This window comes from Salmo salar, chromosome ssa18, assembly GCF_905237065.1.
Source record: "Salmo salar chromosome ssa18, Ssal_v3.1, whole genome shotgun sequence".
Taxonomy (NCBI): domain Eukaryota; kingdom Metazoa; phylum Chordata; class Actinopteri; order Salmoniformes; family Salmonidae; genus Salmo; species Salmo salar.
Genome location: NC_059459.1, coordinates 77,784,386 through 77,809,460, shown reverse-complemented (window position 1 = coordinate 77,809,460; position 25,075 = coordinate 77,784,386). Strand labels below are relative to the sequence as shown.

Below are 25,075 nucleotides of genomic sequence, written 5' to 3'. Positions count from 1 at the left end.
AGAGAGGTTTGGGACCCAGAACAGAGAGAGGTTTGGTAACCAGAACAGAGAGAGGTTTGGTAACCAGAACAGAGAGAGGTTTGGTATCCAGAACAGAGAGAGGTTGGATCCAGAACAGAGAGAGGTTGAACCCAGAACAGAGAGAGGTTTGGGACCCAGAACAGAGAGAGGTTTGGTAACCAGAACAGAGAGAGGTTTGGTAACCAGAACAGAGAGAGGTTTGGTAACCAGAACAGAGAGAGGTTTGGTAACCAGAACAGAGAGAGGTTTGGGACCCAGAACAGAGAGAGGTTTGGGATCCAGAACAGAGAGAGGTTGAACCCAGAACAGAGAGAGGTTTGGGACCCAGAACAGAGAGAGGTTTGGTAACCAGAACAGAGAGAGGTTTGGGACCCAGAACAGAGAGAGGTTTGGGATCCAGAACAGAGAGAGGTTGAACCCAGAACAGAGAGAGGTTTGGGACCCAGAACAGAGAGAGGTTTGGCACCCAGAACAGAGAGAGGTTTGGTAACCAGAACAGAGAGAGGTTTGGTAACCAGAACAGAGAGAGGTTTGGTAACCAGAACAGAGAGAGGTTTGGGACCCAGAACAGAGAGAGGTTTGGGACCCAGAACAGAGAGAGGTTTGGGACCCAGAACAGAGAGAGGTTTGGGACCCAGAACAGAGAGAGGTTTGGTAACCAGAACAGAGAGAGGTTTGGTAACCAGAACAGAGAGAGGTTTGGGACCCATAACAGAGAGAGGTTTGGGACCCAGAACAGAGAGAGGTTTGGGATCCAGAACAGAGAGAGGTTTGGTAACCAGAACAGAGAGAGGTTTGGGACCCAGAACAGAGAGAGGTTTGGTAACCAGAACAGAGAGAGGTTTGGGACCCAGAACAGAGAGAGGTTTGGGACCCAGAACAGAGAGAGGTTTGGGACCCAGAACAGAGAGAGGTTTGGGACCCAGAACAGAGAGAGGTTTGGTAACCAGAACAGAGAGAGGTTTGGGACCCAGAACAGAGAGAGGTTTGGTAACCAGAACAGAGAGAGGTTGAACCCAGAACAGAGAGAGGTTTGGTACCCAGAACAGAGAGAGGTTTGGTAACCAGAACAGAGAGAGGTTTGGGACCCAGAACAGAGAGAGGTTGGATCCAGAACATGGAGGGGTGGTGCAGGTTTTGAGACTCAGGCGAAAGAAGTGTGGATTTAAATGTAGAAATACTCCTTAATTCTGAGGAGAGACTCCACGTCTCACACACATACTGTAGGTGTGAACGTGTGTGAGACTCTCTTGACATGCTGTACAATCCTAATTTAGTTTAAGCCCTTTACTGCTCCCACAGTCCTTCAGTCTGCGTCATCTCTAAAGACCCCACCTCATCCCTCCCTCCCAGCAGTAGGAAGTCTGCGTGGCACTATAGGAATGTAGGGTCCTTATCACAGCACACATCAATGAGAACGGAGAGCGATAACAGAGGGACCTGTGACGCCCTATTAGCATTCATCTAGGTGTGAGAGAGTGAGTGAGTGAGTGAGTGAGTGAGTGAGTGAGTGAGTGAGTGAGTGAGTGAGTGAGTGAGTGAGTGAGTGAGTGAGTGAGAGAGTGAGTGAGTGAAGAGAGTGTGTGATATCTCACCAGATAGGCAGCCTCTCTCATGAACTGTTTGGCTGGTTGTCTCCACACAGCAGGAACAGTGATCACCCATCTCACCTCATCTCCCTCCAATAGCGACGAAGACTGGTCCTTCACCTCCTAGAATGCAGACAGGCAGACAGACAGACAGACAGACAGACAGACAGACAGACAGACAGACAGACAGACAGACAGACAGACAGACAGACAGACAGACAGACAGACCCTTTAGCCATAGAAAGCCAGAATAATCTGCTGTATTAGTGGAGGTTTAGGATCCTGCTTTGGGAGCATTTTAAGGTCGGAACAGTTATTCCTGACCGCACCATGACATTCCGACCTCACCACAAGCTCTGCTTTTGGAGGTCTGGAATACTGCCACATTCCACCTCTACTCTCCTACTCTCCTCCCATCCTCCCCTCTTTTCCCCTCCTCTTCCTCCTTCTTCATTCCACCTCTGCTCCCATCCTCCCCTCTTTTCCCCTCCTCTTCCTCCTTCTTCCTTCCATCTCCTCTCCTACTCTCCTTCCACTATATTCACATATAGAGTTAACTTCTCTCTTCATCTCAGTCTTTTCTAAACTCTTCTCGGTGTTGTTAATTAGCAATCAGGGGTTAGAGGGCAGGGATCGTACCTTCAGGGCGTGTACTCTGAAGAACCGGAGAGCGTGAGAGAACACCTCGATGGCCCTCACCTTCCTCCCACTCACCGCCTCCAGCTCCGTCTCCATGGTCAGATCCTGCAGGAAACCAAGACACACTGCTGTAAAACTGCTGCAAAGTACAACAGGTGAGGTTCTGCAGGAAACCAAGACACACTGCTGTAAAACCGCTGCAGAACACAACAGGTGAGGTCCTGCAGGAAACCAAGACACACTGTTGTAAAACTGCTGCAAAACAAACAGGTGAGGTCCTGCAGGAAACCAAGACAGTCTGCTGTAAAGCTGCTGCAAAACACAATACACAACATCTGTCTGTTACTCTTTAATCCTATACTCCCTCTCCCCTCTTCTCTTCTCCCTTGATCTTTCTACAACCTCTCTTACTTCCTCACGCTCATCTCTCTCCTTTTCATTTTTCCTTTCTTGGTTTTCCTCGCAATGACCCCCTCCATTCCTCCGTCCGTCCGTCCCTCCCTTATCTTATCTCTCTTTCCCTCCCCCTGAATCTCTCTTTCCCTCCCCCTTTCTCCCTGGCTTCATCTCTCCTTGCCTCCCTCCATCTATCCCTCCCTCCCTCCCTTCGTCTATCCCTCCCTCCCTCCATGTATCCCTCTATCCCTCCCTCTATCTCACACTCCCTCTATTTCCACCACACTCTTCTCCCTCCCTCCCTCCCTCCCTCCCTCCCTCCCTCCCTCCCTCCCTCCCTCCCTCCCTCACAGTTGTACTATGTATCTTCATTTTGAACTTGTCGAAGTAGAGCCAGTGTTGAGCCTCTTCAGGATCCAGATCATGATAGTTGTCTCTGGCAGCAAACCCAAAACTATGGAACTTCAACTCAGGGGTCAATAACAGGGACGTGGGGCTCTTCTGGTTGGCTATGCCTGGGTCCCCGCCCTCCCAGCGCCTGCAGAGAGTGGATGAGACAGCGGTCAATCAAATGAGGGAGTGAGTTTGGTTGACTTGCAGAAGTGGGATGGTGTAATCTACATGTAGTTCGAGATGCTGTGATGTCAGACAGAATTGAGGATATAAACGCGCACGCACGCACGCACACGCACGCACGCACACGCACACACACACACACACACACACACACACACACACACACACACACACACACACACACACACACACACACACACACACACACACACACACACTGTTGTGTAGCTGCTGGAGGTGGTGATGTGTGAGTGTGTGCATGTGTGTGTCCACCTACCTCATCATGTGAATAGCCTCTGGGTCTCGTGTGAAGCTGAATGCGTAGCCGCTGGACGTGGTTCCAAAGTCTATAGCTACCACCACAGAGAACGGATGATCCGTCCTCAATCTGGCCTCCGGTCTCTGGAGAGAGAGAGTAGAGGGAGAGACACTGATGAAGTTCTGTGTGTGTGTGGGGGGGGGAGGGAGTGGAGAGGGGAGGGGAGAGAGAGAGGAGAGAGGGGAGGGAGAGAGGACAGGGACAGTAGAGCGAGAGAGAGGAGGGAGAGAGGAGAGAGGAGAGGGAGAGTAGAGAGGATAGAGAGAGAGAGGAGAGGGAGAGTAGAGAGGATAGAGAGAGAGAGGAGAGAGGAGAGGGAGAGAGGAGAGAGAGAGGAGAGAGAGAAAGGAGAGGGAGAGTAGAGAGAGAGAGAGAGGAGAGAGGAGAGGGAGAGTGGAGAGAGAGAGGAGAGAGGAGAGGGAGAGTGGAGAGAGAGAGGAGAGAGGAGAGAGAGAAAGGAGAGGGAGAGTAGAGAGAGAGAGAGAGAGAGAGGAGAGAGGAGAGGGAGAGTAGAGAGAGAGAGAGAGAGGAGAGAGGAGAGGGAGAGTAGAGAGGATAGAGAGAGAGAGGAGGGAGGAGAGGGAGAGAGAGGAGAGAGGAGAGGGAGAGAGGAGAGAGGGGAGGGAGAGAGTAGAGAGGAGAGGGAGAGTAGAGAGGATAGAGAGAGAGAGGAGAGAGGAGAGGGAGAGAGGAGAGAGAGGAGGGAGAGAGTAGAGAGGAGAGGGAGAGGATAGAGAGAGAGGAGAGAGGAGAGGGAGAGAGGAGAGAATAGAGAGAGAGAGGGGAGGGAGAGAGTAGAGAGGAGAGAAAAGCGGGGGAGAGAGAGGGGGGAGAGTGTGTGTGAGGTATGCTGGTACTGACAGGACTCAACTCTCCTTCCTATCAAAATATGATAACAGCTTAATTGCTTTCCGAGACATTCAGGTTTAATAGCTAAGTACCAAATAGAGTAAATAGTTCTCAATTATTTACTTACGTGATGTCGCCCAGTCAGTAACTTACAGTAAGTGAGGTCTACACTTTCCTGAACTGGAAACATCCACCCCTGCACTGACCAAGCCTCAAAGTATGTTGATGGAAAGTGTCTAAGTCGACTTAGGAGTGTGTGTGTTGTTGGACAGGGTGTGTGTTGGTTGAGAGATTGTGTCAGCCACCATTTTAACCTGCTGTTCTTCACTGGTAGAGATAAAGCAGTGTCTGTCATCTACAGATGACCACGTTGTTGTGGATTAGAAGCTCTCATTAAGACAGATATATAAAGAAACGTGTGGAAGTGTCTGCACCATCTAAATTTATTTTGTACTATGTGAAGGTGAGGTGGTCTTACTGGAGAATGAGAGGGGGTGAGGGAGGTGAGTGAATGATTGAAGGGTGAGGGGCTAGGGGGTGAGGGAGGTGAGCGAATGATTGAAGGGTGAGGGGCTAGGGGGTGAGGGAGGTGAGCGAATGATTGAAGGGTGAGGGGCTAGGGAGTGAGGGAAGGGGGTGAGGAGGGGGAGATCTTACCGGAGAGGCTGAGGGTGTGAGGGGTGAGAGAGGTGAGGAGGGGGGGCTCTTACCGGAGAGGCTGAGGGTGGAGGGGTGAGAGAGGTGAGGAGGGGGGGATCTTACCGGAGAGGCTGAGGGTGTGAGGGGTGAGGGAGGTGAGGGAAGGGGGTGAGGAGGGGGAGATCTTACTGGAGAGGCTGAGGGTGTGAGGGGTGAGAGAGGTGAGGAGGGGGGGATCTTACCGGAGAGGCTGAGGGTGTGAGGGGTGAGGGAGGTGAGGGAAGGGGGTGAGGAGGGGGAGATCTTACCGGAGAGGCTGAGGGGGTGAGGGGTGAGGGAGGTGAGGAGGGGGAGATCTTACCGGAGAGGCTGAGGGTGTGAGGGGTGAGGAGGGGGAGATCTTACCGGAGAGTCTGAGGGTGTGAGGGGTGAGGAAGGGGAGATCTTACCGGAGAGGCTGAGGGGGTGAGGGGTGCGATGCTGCAGTCATTTCGTCCGACTGAGGGAGAGGAGGGAGCTGATATGTGGTTGTTTTCACCTAAGAGAGGGGGAAGGGCGGAGAAATGCAGAGAATTGTTTTTATTAGCTACTTTCTGGGTCTAGATATCTAACAGCTCTATACAAAGACAGACTATTGAGAAAGTCAAAGGGATGTTTCGTCAGACGACTCAAATTAGAGGACCAAACTTGTTTTATAAAGCCTGTCTGTGCACGGGGAATTTCTGTTATCCATAATCATACACACTGTCATGACACATACAGGAGTATTCCATCATTTTTCGAACATGGAACATAAATTCCAAGTGCTGTATTCCAGGATATGATTCCAAGATTCCAGAAGCAATGCTGTTTTCCCAGGAATGTCTGTATGCTGCATCGCCATGGTGATTACGGTATCAGAACGTTGAGGTGTAAACACACTAAAGGCTCATTCCGTCCACGGAATGTCGTGATATTCCCAAAGGGAGCGAGGTGACCTCATTCACACCTCAAACCGGAGAAGGTGACAGATAGGAACACACACGAGGGGCGTTAACCCTATATAGTACATACCATGCCAAGATGCCGCGTGTGTGTATGTGCGTGCGTTCATGTGTGTTTACCTGGAACCTGTAGGCTGTTCATGTCGGCCATGATGAGGGTTGCCACGGCCAGGACAGCCTGGGAGAGGACAAAACACAGAGAGGCTTTTTTATCTTTATTTAACTACGCAAGTCAGTTAAGAACAAATTATTATTTACAATGATGGCCTACCGGGTAACAGTCAGTTAACTGCATTGTTTAGGGGCAAAACGACAGATTTTTACCTTGTCAGCTCAGGGATTTGATCCAGCAACCTTTCGGTTACTGGCCCAACACTCTAACCACTAGGCTACCTGCCGCTTAAGAGCATTGGGGCCAGTAACTGAAAGGTCACTGATTCAAATCCCTGAGTCACCTAGGCGAAAATCTATCGATGTGCCCTTTAGCGAGGAAATGAACCCTAAATACTCCAGGGTCACCGTCAGTAATGGCTGATCCCTGGCCATGACACCACTCTCCTAGGGTGTCCCAGAGTGAGTGGTATATGCCCCCCCCCCAAGAAATAGGACAAATGTCAGAATTTGGTTTCACCAGACACAATACTATTTTACAGTAAACAAATTAATAACAGACTTTCAGCACGCTTAGAGGGAAGGACATTCAACAAGCACAGCACTTACACAAACGATTGATGATTGGCTGAGAGAAATTGATGATAAAAAGATTGTGGGAGTTGTTTTGTTAGACTTCAGTGTGGCTTCTGACATTATCGATCGTAGTCTGCTGCTGGAAGAACGTATGTGTTATGGCTTTACACCCCCAGCTATAATGTGGATAAAGAGTTACCTGTCTAACAGAACACAGAGGGTGTTCTTTAATGGAAGAATCAGGAATTCCCCAGGGTAGCTGTCTAGGCCCCCTTACTTTTTAATTATTTACTAACGACATGCCACTGGCTTTGAGTAATCAACCCTATACACGCCAGCTACTACAGCGACTGAAGTGACAGCAACACTTAACAAAGAGCTGCAGTTAGTTTCACAATGGGTGGCAAGGAATAAGTTAGTCCTAAATATTTCAAAACTTAAAGAATTGTATTTGGGACACATCATTCACTAAACCCTAAAGCTCAACTAAATCTTGTAATGAATCATATGGAAAGTTGAGGTGACTAAACTGCTTAGAGTAACCCTGGATTGTAAACTGTCCTGGTCAAAACATATTGATGCAACTTACAATACAGTACAATACAATACAATATGGTACAACACAATACAATACAACACAATACAGTACAATACAATACAATATGGTACAACACAATACAGTACAATACAATACAACACAATACAGTACAACACAATACAACACAATATAGTACAACACAATACAGTACAACACAATACAACACAATATAGTACAACACAATACAGTACAATACAATACAACACAATACAGTACAACACAACACAATACAATACAACACAATATGGTACAACACAATACAGTACAATACAATATGGTACAACACAATACAGTACAATACAATACAATATGGTACAACACAATACTGTACAATACAATACAACACAATACAGTACCACACAATACAACACAATATAGTACAACACAATACAACACATTACAGTACAATACAGTACAACACAATACAGTACAACACAATACAGTACAACACAATATAGTACAACACAATACAGTACAACACAATACAATACAGTACAATAAATACAGTACAATACAATACAACACAATGCAGTACAATACACTACAGTACAATACAATATGGTACAACACAATACAGTACAATACAACACAATATGGTACAACACAACACAGTACAGTACAATACAATAAAGTACAATAAATACAGTACAATACAATACAACAGTCAAAACTGTTCGCTGCTCTGGCACCCCAATGGTGGAACAAGCTCCCTCACGACGCCAGGACAGCGGAGTCAATCCCCACCTGAAGGACACCTGAAACCCCACCTCTTTAAGGAATACCTGGGATAGGATAAAGTAATCCTTCTAACCCCCCCCTTAAAAGATTTAGATGCACTATTGTAAAGTGGTTGTTCCACTGGATATCATAAGGTGAATGCACCAATATGTAAGTCGCTCTGGATAAGAGCGTCTGCTAAATGACTTAAATGTAAATGTAACAATGCAGTACAATACACTACAGTACAACACAATACAGTACAATACGGTACAACACAATAGAGGACAATACAAAACAATACAATACAATACAATACAATACAATACAGTACAATACAGTACAACACAATGCAGTACAATACAATACAGTACAACACAATACAGTACAATACAATACAGTACAATACAGTACAATACAATATGGTACAACACAATACAGTACAATACAATACAGTACAATACAACACAATATGGTACAACACAATACAGTACAGTACAATACACTACAGTACAGCACAATACAGTACAATACAATACGGTACAACACAATACAGGACAATACAGTACAATACAGTACAATACAATAAAGTGCAATACAATACAGTACAATACAGTACAATACAATACAGTACAATACAACACAATACAACACAGTACAATACAACACAATACAATACAATACAACACAATACGGTACAATGCAAAATATAGACAATATAATACGGTACAGTACAATACAATACATAGACAAAACGAATGGTCTCGCCCATCAGTTGGTGCGGTCGCCCCCATCCGGCCCAAGCCCAAACTGATTTTCCAAGGGCGGGATGGACCAAGCATGTGTCTATGTATTTATTCCAACTCTCATTAATTCCAACCTTCAGACAGCCACAGATCAACCCATCTTTCCCAGTAAATCATCATTCTACCATTTCCTTCTGCAATACATCCCTCCATTCTACCATGGTGTCTCACTAGGGACTTGAACCTCCCCATCTCCCTGTAAACTGGACAATAGAATTAACCTTTCTGGTTGATAACGTAGACATGTCATCCCTCTCTTTTCATGTCCGTCCTCTCCTCCCCCTCTGCCTTCCCTCCTTTCCTCTCCTCCCCCTTTGCCTCCTCTCCTCTCCTCTCCACCCGCTCTGCCTTCCCTCCTTTCCTCTCCTCCCGCTCTGGCTTCCCTCCTCTCCTCCCCCTCTGGCGTCCCTCCTCTCCTCTCCTCTCCTCTCCTCTCCTCTCCTCTCCTCTCCTCTCCTCTCCTCTCCTCTCCTCTCCTCTCTCCTCTCCTCTCCTCTCCTCTCCTCTCCTCTCCTCTCCTCTCCTCTCCTCTCCTCTCCTCTTTCCCTGTCTCTTGTTCTCTTCCTGTACTAGATATGTTCCTGGACAGAACTAAACACAGACAGACAGACCAGCTTCAACAACTGTCCAGGAAAAGCATCACTAACACAGGAAAAGACTCCACGTGTGTGTGTGTGTGTGTGTGTGTGTGTGTGTGTGTGTGTGTGTGTGTGTGTGTGTGTGTGTGTGTGTGTGTGTGTGTGTGTGTGTGTGTGTGTGTGTGTGTGTGTGTGTGTGTGTGTGTGTGTGAGAGAGAGAGAGAGAGAGAGGCAACAACAAATTCAATCCCTTTTAGACAATTTCCTGGACAAAACATTCCACTGTAATAGTGAAGATGTAAACTTGGCAGTAGAAAACCTAAACAGTATATTTGACCTCTCCCTATCAAATCTAAAAATTTCAAACAGAAAACCGAAGAAAATTAACAATGACAAATGGTTTAATGAAGAATGCAAAAACCTAAGATAGAAATTGAGAAACCTGTCTAACCAAAAACATAGAGACCCAGAAAACCTGAGTCTTCGCCTTCACTATGATGAATCACTAAAACAACACAGAAATACACTACGGAGAAAGAAGGAACAGCACGTCAGAAATCAGCTCAATGTAATTGAAGAATCCATAGAATCTAACCACTTCTGGGAAAACTCTAAACAAGCAACAACACAAATAATTATCTATCCAAAATGGAGATGTGTGGATAAACCACTTCTCCAACCTTTTTGAACAAACAGCAAAAACAAATACATGATCAAATACAAAACTTAGAATCAGCTATTAAAGACTACCAGAACCCACTGGATTCTCCAATTACCTTGAATAAACTACAGGACAAAACACAAACCCTCCAACCCCAAAAGGCCTGTTGTTTTGATGGTATCCTCAATTCAAAATTTAAAATCCTCAATTCAAAAATGTAAAAAGGCACTCGCTCATCTGAGCTATCTTTGTTGCAGGTGCACGGTAACATTTGAATAAGATGAGAAAAAAGAAGAAACCCAAACACTGCTCTTTAATAAGCTTTATGTACATATGGTATCCTAAATGAAATGATAAAATATACAGACTACAAATTCCAATTGGCTATACTTAAACTCTTTAACATCATCCTCAGCTCTGGCATCTTCCCCAATATTTGGAACAAAGGACTGATCACCTCGATCCACAAATGTGGAGACAAATTTGACCCCAATAACTACCGTGGGATATGCGTCAACAGCAACCTTGGGAAAATCCTCTGCATTATCATTAACATCAGACTCGTACTTTTCCTCACTGAAAACAATGTACTGAGCAAATGTCAAATTGTCTTTTTACCAAATGACTGTACGACAGACCACATATTCACCCTGCACACCCTAATTGACAAAGAAACAAACCAAATCAAAGGCAAAGTCTTCTCATGATTTGTTGATTTAAAAAAAGCTTTTGACTCAATTTGGCTTTAAGAGGTCTGCTATACAAGTTGATGGAAAGTGGTGTTGGGGGAAAAACATATGACATTATAAAATCCATTTACACAAACAACAAGTGTGCGTTTAAAATTGGCAAAAAACACACACCTTTCTTTCCACAGGGCCGATTGGGGTGAGACACGGATGCAGCTTAAGCCCCACCCTCTTCAACATATATATCAAAGAATTGGCGAGGGCACTAGAACAGTCTACAGCACCCGGCCTCACCCTACTAGAATCTGAAGTCAAATGTCTACTGATTGCTGATGATCTGGTGCTTCTGTCCCCAACAAAGGAGGGCCTACAGCAGCACCTAGATCTTCTGCACAGATTCTGTCAGACCTGGGCCCTGACAGTAAATCTCAGAGAGACAAAAATAATGGTGTTCCAAAAATGGTCCAGTTGCCAGGACCACAAATACAAATTCCATCTAGACACCGTTGCCCTAGAGCACACAAAAAACGATACATACCTCGGCCTAAACATCAGCACCACAGGTAACTTCCACAAAGCTGTGAACGATCTGAGAGACAAGGCAAGAAGGGCATTCTATGCCATCAAAAGGAACACAACATTAGGATCTGGCTAAAAATACTTGAATCAGTTATAGAACCCATTGCCCTTTATGGTTGTGAGGTCTGGGGTCCGCTCACCAACCAAGAATTCACAAAATGGGACAAACACCAAATTCTGTGAGTACAATGTAAAACACTAAATAATGCACGCATAGCAGAATTTGGCCGATACCCGCTAATTATTAAAATCCAGAAAAGTGCCATTAAATTCTACAACTATTTGCACATAATATGACATTTGAAATGTCTTTGTTCTTTTGGAACTTTTGTGAGAGTCATTTTTATTGTTTATTTCACTTTTGTTTATTATCTATTTCACTTGTAAACATATGTTTCCCTTGCCAATAAAGCCCTTTGAATTGAATTGAGAGAGAGAGAGAGAGAGACAGAGAGAGAGAAGAAGGGGAGAGAGAGACAGACAGACAGACAGACAGACAGACAGACAGACAGACAGACAGACAGACAGACAGACAGACAGACAGACAGACAGACAGACAGACAGACAGACAGACAGACAGACAGACAGACAAAACAAAACATTGAGAGAGAGAACATGGAGAGAAAGCAGAAAGAGTGAAAGAGAAAAGGAGAGAGAGAAGGACAGAGGGAGGCAGAGACAGAGAGATATATGATAAATAGAGAAAGCATATTGTCATGGGGATATATGGTGAATATCCTGATTCAGAGTTTGTGTTTGAAACAAACGTTACTCTAGCTCAGATTACACCTGTCTGCAGGAAGATCTGCGTCTTTCTGTGTGTACCTGAAGTGTGTGTGTTTCAGTGTGTGTGTTTCAGTGTGTGTGTGTTTAGGTATGTGTGTGTGTGTGTTGTGTGTGTGTTTAGGTATGTGTGTGTGTGTGTTGTGTGTGTGTTTAGGTATGTGTGTGTGTGTGTGTGTTGTGTGTGTGTTTAGGTATGTGTGTGTGTGTGTGTGTTGTGTGTGTGTTTAGGTATGTGTGTGTGTGTGTGTGTGTGTGTGTGTGTGTGTGTGTGTGTGTGTGTGTGTGTGTGTGTGTGTGTGTGTGTGTGTGTGTGTGTGTGTGTGTGTGTGTGTGTGTGTGTGTTCAGCATTAAAGTTCTCTTCCCATGTTCCCATTTAATGATAAAACCAGAGAGAGAAAAAAAAACATTTAAATCCCCTCTCTTCGCCCCTCCCCCTCCTTTTGTCCCTCCATCTGTTTTCCCATTCTCCTTCTCTTTTCCCTCTCCATCTCTCTTTTCCAGTTCCTCATCTTCATCTCTTTTTCATCCTCCTTTTCTATTAATCTCCCTCCCCTCCCTCCCCTGAGAGAGAGAGAGAGAGAGAGAGAGAGAGAGAGAGAGAGAGAGAGCTTCTCAAAACACACTAGGCCACTTTTCGGCCCCATTAACACTACACACACAGCTGTGGCCATGGGTTGTCGTGGTTATGGTGTGGCCCGTGGGTTGCCGTGGTTATGGTACACACACAGCTGTGGCCCGTGGGTTGTCGTGGTTATGATGTGGCCCGTGGGTTGCCGTGGTTATGGTACACACACAGAACACTTCAGCTCACAAAGGAGCGATGACATCATCACGGACTGAGCTTCCTGAGGAAGAAGAGAAACCCCTCCTCGCCCCTTGTAACTCATGCAAACAGTAAAATCAGATTTAAAAAACAGAAAAAAATACACCTTATTGAACAGCGAGGACTGTGAAGAGACACACACACACACACACACAGGTACAAACACACATAACCACACAACATACACACTATACACACACCTACACCTGGATTGTGGGTTGTGAAAGAGAGTGGCTGGAGGGCACACACTTAATGTATTGTTAAATCTGTTGTAAATGTATTTTAATGTTTAAAAATTGTATTATAATGTATATTACGGCCTTAATCTTTGCTGGACCCCAGGAAAAGTAACTGCTGCCCCGACAGGAACTAATGGGGAACCCCCCTCCCCTCCCCCTCCCCTCCCCCCTCCCCCTCCCCCTCCCCTCCCCTCCACACTGGGGACGTCCAATAAAAATAAAGTGATATAGATCGACCGTTCCAGACTCCTGACCCCTGACCTTTAACCTTTGACCCCAGACAGGTGTAGCTCAGATAAACCGAGTGACTCCCTGACCAACTCTGCACCAAAATTTCACCTCCTTCTCACTGAAATACAGACCTGTTGTCCTACCGCTGTCTTCCACTGTTAACCATAGACCTGTTGTGCTACCGCTGTCTTCCTCTGTTAACCATAGACCTGTTGTGTTACCGCTGTCTTCCTCTGTTAACCATAGACCTGTTGTGTTACCGCTGTCTTCCTCTGTTAACCATAGACCTGTTGTCCTACCGCTGTCTTCCTCTGTTAACCATAGACCTGTTGTGTTACCGCTGTCTTCCTCTGTTAACCATAGACCTGTTGTGTTACCGCTGTCTTCCTCTGTTAACCATAGACCTGTTGTGTTACCGCTGTCTTCCTCTGTTAACCATAGACCTGTTGTGTTACCGCTGTCTTCCTCTGTTAACCATAGACCTGTTGTGTTACCGCTGTCTTCCTCTGTTAACCATAGACCTGTTGTCCTACCGCTGTCTTCCTCTGTTAACCATAGACCTGTTGTCCTACCGCTGTCTTCCTCTGTTAACCATAGACCTGTTGTGTTACCGCTGTCTTCCTCTGTTAACCATAGACCTGTTGTGCTACCGCTGTCTTCCTCTGTTAACCATAGACCTGTTGTGTTACCGCTGTCTTCCTCTGTTAACCATAGGGGCACTTTCTGGCTTTTTTTTTACAGCAGGTAATCTCTTTTCATTCTACAAATGTATCCACACGTAAAAACACAAAACAACATGCAGGAAAACATTCATTAACTCAATGCTAGTAAAAAGAGAATTCCCAATTGAAACCCCAGCAGCATATCCTAAAACAAATCCTCAAACTCACCCGTCTTTTCCTGAAACAATGTTGCTGCCCTTGTTCTTCACGGGAGCAGAACTAAGGAGAGACAGAGAGGATGCTTCTACTGCAGGGATCAGGAATCTCTGGGAATGTTCAACTTCCCAGATGGAACCCGAACGTCGGCAGAATTCCAAGAGCAGAATTCCAAGAGCAGAATTCCAAAAAAGATCCGACAATAGAAACAGGAGGGTAAAATAGTTAAACAAAGACTTTGGAAAAGTCCAATGGAGCAGAAGGGGGGAACTTTCCTGAAAAAACTATGGAACGATCCCAAATATTCCCAAATCTTTGCCTGGAGCGTTCCTCTGCTGTGTCCGCAGCCCAGCAGTCAGTCTTTCAACTGGCCTGGAATGTCAGAGAAGAAAGAAGTGATATACACACACACACACGGATATACACACACACACGGAAAACAGGGAAAAGGTTTGTACAACATGGGGGATGTGGGGAGCTTACCTCATTTAGAATATGCTCTGTGTGTGTATGAGAGAGAGAGCGAGAGAGAGAGAGAGAGAGAGAGAGAGAGAGAGAGAGAGAGAGAGGGCGGGGAAAGAGAGAGAGGGAGAGTGTGTGTGTGTGTGTGTGTGTGTGTGTGTGTGTGTGTGTGTGTGTGTGTGTGTGTGTGTGTGTGTGTGTGTGTGTGTGTGTGTGTGTGTGTGTGTGTGTGTGTGTGTGTGTGTGTGTGTGTGTGTGTGTTTTACCAGAAGTCCCCACAAGAATAGTAAATTAACAAAAATGTGAACAACTGGGGACTATTTGTTTGTCCCCACAAGGTCACGGGCTCTTTCTAAGGGGTTTGGGTTTAAGGTTAGAATTAGTGTTAGGGTTAGGAGCTAGGGTTAGTTTAGGGTTAGGAGCTAGGGTTAGGTTTAGGGTTAGGAGCTAGGGTTAGGTTTAGGGTTAGGAGCTAGGGTTAGGTTTAGGGTTAGGAGCTAGGGTTAGTTTAGGGTTAAGAGCTAGGGTTAGGTTTAGGGTTAGGAGCTAGGGTTAGTTTAGGGTTAGGAGCTAGGGTTAGGTTTAGGGTTAGGAGCTAGGGTTAGGTTTAGGGTTAGGAGCTAGGATTAGGTTTAGGAGCTAGGGTTAGGTTTAGGGTTAGGAGCTAGGTTTAGGTTTAGGGTTAGGAGCTAGGGTTAGGTTTAGGGTTAGGAGCTAGGGTTAGGTTTAGGGTTAGGAGCTAGGGTTAGTTTAGGGTTAGGAGCAAGGGTTAGGAGCTAGGGTTACGTTTAGGGTTAGGTTTAGAGTTAGGAGCTAGGGTTAGTTTAGGGTTAGGAACTAGGGTTAGGTTCAGGGTTAGGAGCTAGGGTTAGGTTTAGGGTTAGGAGCTAGGGTTAGGTTTAGGGTTAGGAGCTAGGGTTAGGTTTAGTGTTAGGAGCTAGGGTTAGTTTAGGGTTAGGAGCAAGGGTTAGGTTTAGGGTTAGGAGCTAGGATTAGGTTTAGGAGCTAGGGTTAGGTTTAGGGTTAGGAGCTAGGGTTAGGTTTAGGGTTAGGAGCTAGGGTTAGGTTCAGGGTTAGGAGCTAGGGTTAGGTTTAGGGTTAGGAGCTAGGGTTAGTTTAGGGTTAGGAACTAGGGTTAGGTTTAGGGTTAGGAGCTAGGGTTAGTTTAGGGTTAGGAACTAGGGTTAGGTTCAGGGTTAGGAGCTAGGGTTAGGTTTAGGTTTAGGAGCTAGGGTTAGGTTTAGGGTTAAGGTTAGGAGCTAGGGTTAGGTTTAGGGTTTGGAGCTAGGGTTAGGTTTAGGGTTAGGAGCTAGGGTTAGGTTTAGGGTTAGGGTTAAGGTTAGGTTTATGGTTAGGAACTAGGGTTAGGTTTAGGGTTAGGGTTAAGGTTAGGTTTTGGGGTTGAGGTTAGGGTTAAGGTTAAGGTTAGGGTTAGGGTTAGGGGTTAGGGGTTAGGGAAAATAGGATTTTGAATGGGACTGAATTGTGTGTCCCCACACGGTTAGCTGTACAAGACTGTGTGTGTGTGTGTGAGAGTGGGTGGAGTGTTCTTGGAGTGGCAGTACACACTGATTAAGTCATCTCTCCCCTTTCCTTCTCTCTTCTCTCTCTTCCTCCCTCCCTCCTTTTCCTCCCTCCCTCTGTTTTAGTCCCCTTCTTCCTGTCTTCCCCTTGCTTCTTATTTCATCTTGTGCTCTTGCCCTCTCCCTCCCTCACTTTCTCTCTCTCTTTCTTTGAGTCCCTGCTTTTCAAAGAAAAACATTTAAAAGGTTTCCTGTTGTGGGTTACCAGCTTTCAAAGATAAATGTAAGAGAGAGAGAGAGAGACAGAGAGAGAGACAGCGAGAGGGAGAGCGAGAGTGAGAGCGAGAGAGAGACAGAGCGAGAGGGAGAGCGAGAGAGTGAGCGAGAGAGAGTGAGAGAGAGAGAGATACTTTATGTTCTCAATCTCTACAACAATCTCTCAATCTCTAAAAGTATAACTTTTATTACAGTAGGCTGAAATGTGTTTTATGTTTTATGGACATAAATGGACATAGTGTTGTTGATGCTGTACTTGCCGTAAATCTTTTCAACCTTTTCTGAAAATCTGCAAGTGTTTTAAGTGTGTGTGTGTGTGTGTGTGTGTGTGTGTGTGTGTGTGTGTGTGTGTGTGTGTGTGTGTGTGTGTGTGTGTGTGTGTGTGTGTGTGTTTTGCTATTGGGGATTTGAGCTTACACTACAGGGATCAGATTTCTTCCCACCGGGGACATGATTGAAAGCATACATCAACCCCCTGCTCTCTACACACACACACACACACACACACACACACACACACGCTCTCTCCACACACACTTTAAATTACACACACACACACACACACGCTCTCTCCACACACACTTTAAATTACACACACACGCACACACACACACTTTAAATTACACACACACGCACACACACACACAAACTGCCATGCTCCCCATAGGCAGAGGAAGGGAGTTCTCTTGAGTGGGCAGAAGGACCCCCCCCCCATCTCTGGAACACACACACACACACACACACTCTCCCGGTCCTGTCATATTTTCAAATCAAATTAGCTGTGAGGGGAGTCTGGAAGTCATTAGGGCAGCATCCCAAATAGCACCCTATTCCCTACTTAGTGAACTACTTCTGACCAGGGACCATAGGAAATAGGTTGCCATTTGGGATGAAGCCTAGGTCTATATTGCAATCAAGGAGAGGGCCCCATATGGACCCGATTCTAGTTCTCTACCCTCCATCACTCTCCTTTTCTTTGCTCTTCTTGTTCTCTCACTCCGATTGGTAGCCTAGCATTCCAGCTCTCTCTCTCTCTCTTTATCGCTATCTCTCCATCTCTCTCGCTCCATCTCTCTCTCTCGCTCCATCTCTCTACTACACTCTCCCTTTTTTATTTTCAGTCTTCTTCTTTGGTTCTTGAAGGTCTGCACGTAATGCATACATTGTACAATAAAGTTACAACAAAAACAATTTCCTTGTTCCTCTACCTCTCCCTTTATGGACCAATGAATGGCTTTCTCAGGACGACAGGTTGTGTGACTGAACCAGGCATCTTGGGAGTAGAACAAGACTATTTGGTTTATTTAAAGAATACGTATCATTGTTGAGGGCAATGAGGGCTTGTTACCTAAGAGCAGTGATTTAGTGGAACCAAAAAAAAAAAGAAAAAGTGGGTAAACTGATTGCTGGTCGCGGTGAGTAAAGTATTTTCAATGCATTTTTTCCACAAAAGGTGAGTAATCTGTCACGCAAAAATAAAAAAGCTGTGTAAACTGTGTTTACCCTAACAACCCTTCACTACACCACTTGGTGAAGGCAGGACTGTAACGGCCGTCGTATGAAGTGGACCAAGGCGCAGCGGGTTGAGTGCTCATTTTAACTTTATTTGAGACACGTGACAAAAACAAGAAAACGACCGAATGACAAACAGTCTTGCAGGCTACACACAGCTATGCAAAAACAACTTCCCACAAAGGACAGGTGAAAACAGGGCTACCTAAGTATGACTCCCAATCAGCAACAACGATATACAGCTGTTCCTGATTGAGAGCCATACCAGGCCAACAAAGAAATACACAACATAGATAGAGCATAGAAATACAAACCTAGAACATAACCAAAAACCCCGGAATACTCTAAACAAACACCCCTCTACATAAACACATATACCAACAAACCCTGAACCACATAAAATAAACACCCCCTGCCACGTCCTGACCAAACTACAATAACAAATAACCCTTTACTGGTCAGGACGTGACAGTACCACCCCCCCCCAAAGGTGCAGACCCCGGATGCACCTCACAAAAACTAACCACAAAAATAAACCCCCCAAACTAAAGGGAGGGAAGGGAGGGTGGCTACCGTCACCGACGGTTCCCGTGCTACACCCCCCCCCAATCCTCCTACTGTGGAGGTGGCTCAGGCTCTGGCCTTAGTCCCCCACCTAACCTGTCCACCCCCGCTGAATACCTCGGGCTGAAGCGCGTCGCTGTAGACCTCAGGCTAAAGGGCGACTCTGGGAGCTCCGGACTGTAGGGCCGTCTCTCTATGGGGCACTGCCGCTGGACACTCTGGACGAGGCACTGTCGCCGCCGGACACTCTGGACGGGGCACTGTCTCCGCCGGACACCTCTGGACGGGGCACTGTCGCCGCCGGACACTCTGGACGGGGCACTGTCGCCGCCGGACACTCTGGACGGGGCACTGTCGCCGCCGGACACTCTGGACGGGGCACTGTCGCCTCCGGACACTCTGGACGGGGCACTGTCGCCGCCGGACACTCTGGACGGGGCACTGTCGCCGCCGGACACTCTGGACGGGGCACTGTCGCCTCCGGACACTCTGGACGGGGCACTGTCGCCGCCGGACACTCTGGACGGGGCACTGTCGCCGCCGGACACTCTGGACGGGGCACTGTCGCCGGAAGGCCTGATGCGTGGGGCTGGCTTAGGACGCGCCAGACTAAGGACACGCACCACAGGGCTAGTGCGAGGAGCAGGAGCAGGACGAGTTGGACTGGGCTGACACACTGGAGGCCTGGTGCGTGGGGCTGGTACTGGAGGTACCAGACTGGTGACACGCACCCCAAGGCTAGTGCGAGGAGCAGGAACTGGATACACTGGGCCCTGAATCATTACTGGAGGTCTGGAGCACACAACCCCTACGGGCTGAGTGCTCACTCGAGCATGGCACTTGCGAGGGGCTGGAATCACTCTCACCGGACTGTTCGTGCGCATGGGCGAGATCGTGCGCACTTCGCATAGCACGGTGCTCCTCTGATCCTCTGCTCCCCAAAATAAGCACGGGGAGTTGGCTTAAGGCTCACCCTTGGCCCAGCCAAACTACCCGTGTGCCCCCCCAATGTTTTTTTATTGGGGCTGCCTCAGGCTTAAATGCCAACCGTGTACCAATATAACAGTCCCGGTCCACTTCAGCATTCCTCCATGGTCCAGCCCCAGCTAAAATCTCCTCCCAGGTCCACGACTCCCGATAGCCTTTCTCCAGCTCCTTACCCCGCTGCTTGGTCCATAGTTGGTGTGAAGTTCTGTAACGGTCGTCGTATGAAGTGGACCAAGGCGCAGCGGGTTGAGTGCTCATTTTAACTTTATTTGAGACACGTGACAAAAACAAGAAAACGACCGAATGACAAACAGTCTTGCAGGCTACACACAGCTATGCAAAAACAACTTCCCACAAAGGACAGGTGAAAACAGGGCTACCTAAGTATGACTCCCAATCAGCAACAACGATATACAGCTGTTCCTGATTGAGAGCCATACCAGGCCAACACAAAGAAATACACAACATAGATAGAGCATAGAAATACAAACCTAGAACATAACCAAAAACCCCGGAATACTCTAAACAAACACCCCTCTACATAAACACATATACCAACAAACCCTGAACCACATAAAACAAACACCCCCTGCCACGTCCTGACCAAACTACAATAACAGATAACCCCTTTACTGGTCAGGACGTGACAAGGACGATGGAATAGCATCGAAACCATATGTGTGATGTGTTTGATACCATTCCATTGATTCCGTTCCATTGCTATGTACATTTTTTTTATTTAAAAAATAAATGTAACCTTTATTTAACTCGGCAAGTCAGTTAAGAACAAATACTTATTTACAATGACGGCCTAGGAACAGTGGGTTAACTGTCTTGTTCAGGGGCAGAAGGACAGATTTTTACCTTGTAAGCTCGGGGATTCGATCCCAGCAACCTTTTGGTTACTGGCCCAACGCTCTAACCACTAGGTTACCTGCCGCCCCAATGTAGTCTGGGTACCAGTCGACAGGAGTGGCAAGGAGTGGAATATTAGTTAAAGAAGACTGGTATCCCTCCCTAACTAAGGTGCCACCAGCCACGTGGAACACACACACTCTTAGGGTGTGTCTTGGTCCAGATGTCCAGCATTGTCCTTGTCCCCTCAGCGAGACAGGAAGTAATTGGTCAGGTGACAGGGAGGAACCCTGGGACATTCCTTGTGGACGCTTCATCGTTACCTCTGGTTTCCTGGACAGATGGACCCTTCAACATCCCTGTCTCCTTCCCCTCACACACACAGCCATGTTTTCATTACTTCTCAGGACTTTTTGGGAAGTAAAAATGTATTCCCATTCAAAATCCTATTTTCCCAAAACCCTAACCTTAACCCTAACCTTAACCCCTGAACATAACACTTAAACCTAAAATAGCATTTTTACTTTTCAGGACATGCAAAATGTCCTGACTTTTGAGAACACACAAGTCCACACACACACACACACACACAAAATAATGGCCCACTGTGCCCATTCAAATATTTTTCCAATTCTGTCTAGTGACCATGACAGCTCTTTGAAATTTCTATTTACTGCGTGTGTAAGCGTGTTTATTGTTTTAGTGCTGTTGTGTTGTGAGTGATGTTGTTTTTTGAGTGTTGTTGTGATTTGAGTGCTGTTGTGTTTTAGTACTGTTGTGTTTTAGTACTGTTGTGTTTTGAGTGATGTTGTGTTTTGAGTTCTGTTGTGTTTTGAGTGTTGTTGTGTTTTGAGTTCTGTTGTGTTTTGAGTGTTGTTGTGTTTTGAGTTCTGTTGTGTTTTGAGTTTCTGTGACTCTCACTACCTGTGTCTGTATTAATGTGTGGCTTCCTTTCCATGTGTGTGTGAGTGTGTGTGTGTGTTGTATAAACAAGTGTGTGCGCCTTTCCTGTAGCCATGGGTCCCCACCCCAGGTAGTGTTGGTGAGTTTGAAGCCCCACCTCCCCTCCCCCCGCCAACAAACCACTGCGCTCTAACAGAGAGCCTGACATGGAGTCTAGAGAGAGAGAGAGAGAGAGAGAGAGAGAGAGAGAGATTATGAGTAACAGACTGCAAGTGTTTTATGTGAGGTCAACAGAGCCTGTATAATCTCACACCGGCACACACACTCTTGGGAACATCTGGCGCCCTACAACTTTACTACTCATTTTAATGTCTCACATACACATCTCTCTCTCTCTCTCTTTTTTTCTCTTTGTCTCTCTCTCTCTCTGTCTCTCTTTTTCTCTCTCTCTCTCTCGCTCTCTCTTTTTTCTCTCTCTCTCTCTTTCTCTCTCTCTCTCTCTGTCTCTCTCTCTGTCTCTCTCTCTGTCTCTCTCTCTCGCTTTCTCTCTCTCTCTCTCTCTCTCTCTCTCAATTCAATTCAAGGGGCTTTATTGGCATGAGAAACATATGTTTACATTGCCAAAGCAAGTGAAATAAACAATACAAAATTAACACTAAACATTACACAAGTTTCAAAGGAATAGAAACATATCAAATGTCATATTGTGGCTATGTACCGTGTTAAAACAACGTGCAAATAGTTAAAGTACAAAAGGGAAAATAAAAACATAAATAAACATGGGTTGCATTTACAATTGTATTTGTCCCTTTTCTTGTGGCAACAGGTCACAAATCTTGCTGCTGTGATGGCACACTGTGGTATTTCACCCAGTAGATATGGGAGTTTATCAAATTTGAGTTTGCTTTCAAATTCTTTGTGGGTCTGTGTAATCTGAGGGAAATATGTGTCTCTAATATGGTCATACATTTTGCAGGAGGTTAGGAAGTGCAGCTCAGTTTCCACCTCATTTTGTGGACAGTGTGCACATAGCCTATCTTCTCTTGAGAGCCAGGTCTGCCTACGGCGGCTTTTCTCAATAGCAAGGCTATGCTCACTGAGTCTATACATAGTCAATGCTATCCTTAAGTTTGGGTCAGTCACAGTGGTCAGCTATTCTGCCACTGTGTATTCTCTGTTTAGGGCCAAATAGCATTCTAGTTTGCTCTGTTTTTTGTTAAATCTTTCTTTCTGTCAAGTAATTATCTTTTTGTTTTCTCATGATTTGGTTGGGTCTAATTGTGTTGCTGTCCTGGGGCTCTGTGGGGTCTGTTTGTGTTTGTGAACAGAGCCCCAGGACCAGCTTGCTTATGGGACTCTTCTCCAGGTTCATCTCTCTGTAGTTGATGGCTTTGTTATGTATGGTTTGGGAATCGCTTCCTTTTAGGTAGTTGTAGAATTTAACGGCACTTTTCTGGATTTTGATAATTAGCGGGTATCGGCCTAATTCTGCTCTGCGTGCATTATTTGGTGTTCTACGTTGTACTCAGAGGATATTTTTGCAGAATTCTGTATGAAGTATCAATTTGGTGTTTCTCCCATTTTGTGAATTATTGGTTGGTGAGCGGACCCCAGACCTCACAACCATAAAGGTCAATGGGTTCTATAACTGATTCAAGTATTTTTAGCCAGATCCTAATTGGTATGTTGAATTTTATGTTCCTTTTGATTACATAGAATGCCCTTCTTGCCTTGTCTCTCAGATCATTCACAGCTTTGTGGAAGTTACCTGGGGTGCTGATGTTTAGGCCGAGGTATATATAGTTTCTTTGTGTGCTCTAGAGCAATGGTGTCTAGATGGAATTAGTGTTTGTGGTCCTGGTGACTGGACCTTTTTTGGAACACCATTATTTTTGTCTTACTGAGATTTACTGTCAGGGCCCAGGTCTGACAGAATCTGTGCAGAAGATATAGGTGCTGCTGTAGGCCCTCCTTTGTTGGGGACAGAAATACCAGATCATTAGCAAACAGTACAAATGTACAAATGACCTCTAACCTGTACCCCCGCACACTGACTCGGTACCGGTACCCCCTGCATATAGCCTCGTTATTGTGTTACTTTTTATAATTTTTTACTTTAGTTTATTTAGTAAATATTTTCTTAACTCTTCTTTTTATTTCACCTTTATTTAACCAGGTAGGCCAGTTGAGAACAAGTCCTTTATTTAACCAGGTGGCCAGTTGAGAACAAGTCCTTTATTTAACCAGGTAGGCTAGTTGAGAACAAGTCCTTTATTTAACCAGGTAGGCAAGTTGAGAACAAGTCCTTTATTTAACCAGGTAGGCCAGTTGAGAACAAGTCCTTTATTTAACCAGGTAGGCCAGTTGAGAACAAGTTCTCATTTACAACTGCGACCTGGCCAAGATAAAGCAAAGCAGTGCGACACAAACAACAACACAGAGTTACACATGGAATAAACAAACGTACAGTCAATAACACAATAGAAAAGTCTATATACACTTTGTGCAAATGGCGTGAGGAGGTAAGGCGTTAAATAGGCCATAGTAGCGAAGTAATTACAATTTAGCAAATTAACACTGGAGTGATAGATGTGCAGATGATGATGTGCAAGTAGAAATACTGGTGTGTAAAAGAGCAACAAAGTAAATCAAAACAATATGGGGATGAGGTAGTTGGGTGGGCTGTTTACAGATGGGCTGTGTACAGCTGCAGCGATCGGTTAGCTGCTCAGATAGCTGATGCTTGAAGTTAGTGAGGGAGATATAAGTCTCCAACTTCAGCAACTTTTGCAATTCGTTCCAGTCATTGAACTGCACTGTTGGTTAAGGGCTTGTAAGGTAGCATTTCACGGTAAGGTCTACACTTGTTGTATTCGGTGCATGTGATTTTGATTTGATTTGACGTTTGGCTTCAGATTCTAGTAGGGTGAGGCCGGGTTCTGCAGACTGTTCTAGTGCCCTCGCCAATTCGTTGATATATTTTATGCTAAAGAGGGTGGGGCTTAAGCTGCATCCCTGTCTCACACCAAGGGCCTGTGAAAAGAAACGTGTGTGTTTTTACCAATTTCAACCGCACACTTGTTGTTTGTGTACATGGATTTTATAATGTCGTATGTTTTTTCCCCCCCAACACCGCTTTCCATCAATTTGTATAGCAGACATCTTAAAGCCAAATTGAGTAAAAATAAAAATGAAATCAAGAAAGCATGAGAAGACTACCTTTGATTTGGTTTGTTTGTTTGTCAGTTAGGGTGTGCAGGGTGAATACATGGTCTGCCGTACAGTCATTTGGTAAAAAGCCAATTTGACATTTGCTCAGTACATTGTTTTCATTGATGAAATGTATGAGTCTGCTGTTAATGATAATGCAGAGGATTTTCCCAAGGTTGCTGTCGACGCATATCCCACGGTAGTTATTGTGGTAAATTTGTCTCCACTTTTGTGGATTGGGGTGATCAGTCCTTGGTTCCACATATTGGGGAATATGCCAGAGCTAAGGATGATGTTAAAGAGTTTTAGTATAACCAATTGGAATTTGTGGTCTGTATATTTTATCATTTCATTTAGTGTACCATCAACACCACAGGCCTTTTTGGGTTGGAGGGTTTGTATTTTGTCCTGTAGTTCATTCAAGGTAATTGGAGAATCCAGTGGGTTCTGGAAGTCTTTAATAGCTGATTCTAAGATTTGTATTTGATCATGTATATGT

The 25,075-nt window shown here is 45.6% G+C and overlaps 1 protein-coding gene across 2 annotated transcripts in view; it reads right to left on the bottom strand.

Annotated features, from left to right (window-relative positions):
- hspa12b (heat shock protein 12B) overlaps positions 1 to 14,784 on the bottom strand; it is a 44,420-nt gene extending 29,636 nt beyond the window's left edge. The window contains exons 1-8 of one of the 2 annotated variants that reach the window (XM_045701597.1): positions 14,768 to 14,784; positions 14,297 to 14,656; positions 6,132 to 6,189; positions 5,478 to 5,566; positions 3,499 to 3,623; positions 2,997 to 3,183; positions 2,250 to 2,354; positions 1,617 to 1,733 (exon numbers count right to left, since the gene is read on the bottom strand). In XM_045701597.1, coding sequence (XP_045557553.1) covers positions 1,617 to 1,733; positions 2,250 to 2,354; positions 2,997 to 3,183; positions 3,499 to 3,623; positions 5,478 to 5,566; positions 6,132 to 6,162 — 654 coding nt within the window. In that variant the 5' untranslated portion in view covers positions 6,163 to 6,189; positions 14,297 to 14,656; positions 14,768 to 14,784. The other variant, XM_045701596.1, reaches the window with a different exon arrangement.
- Between the last annotated feature and the right edge of the window lie 10,291 nt (positions 14,785 to 25,075).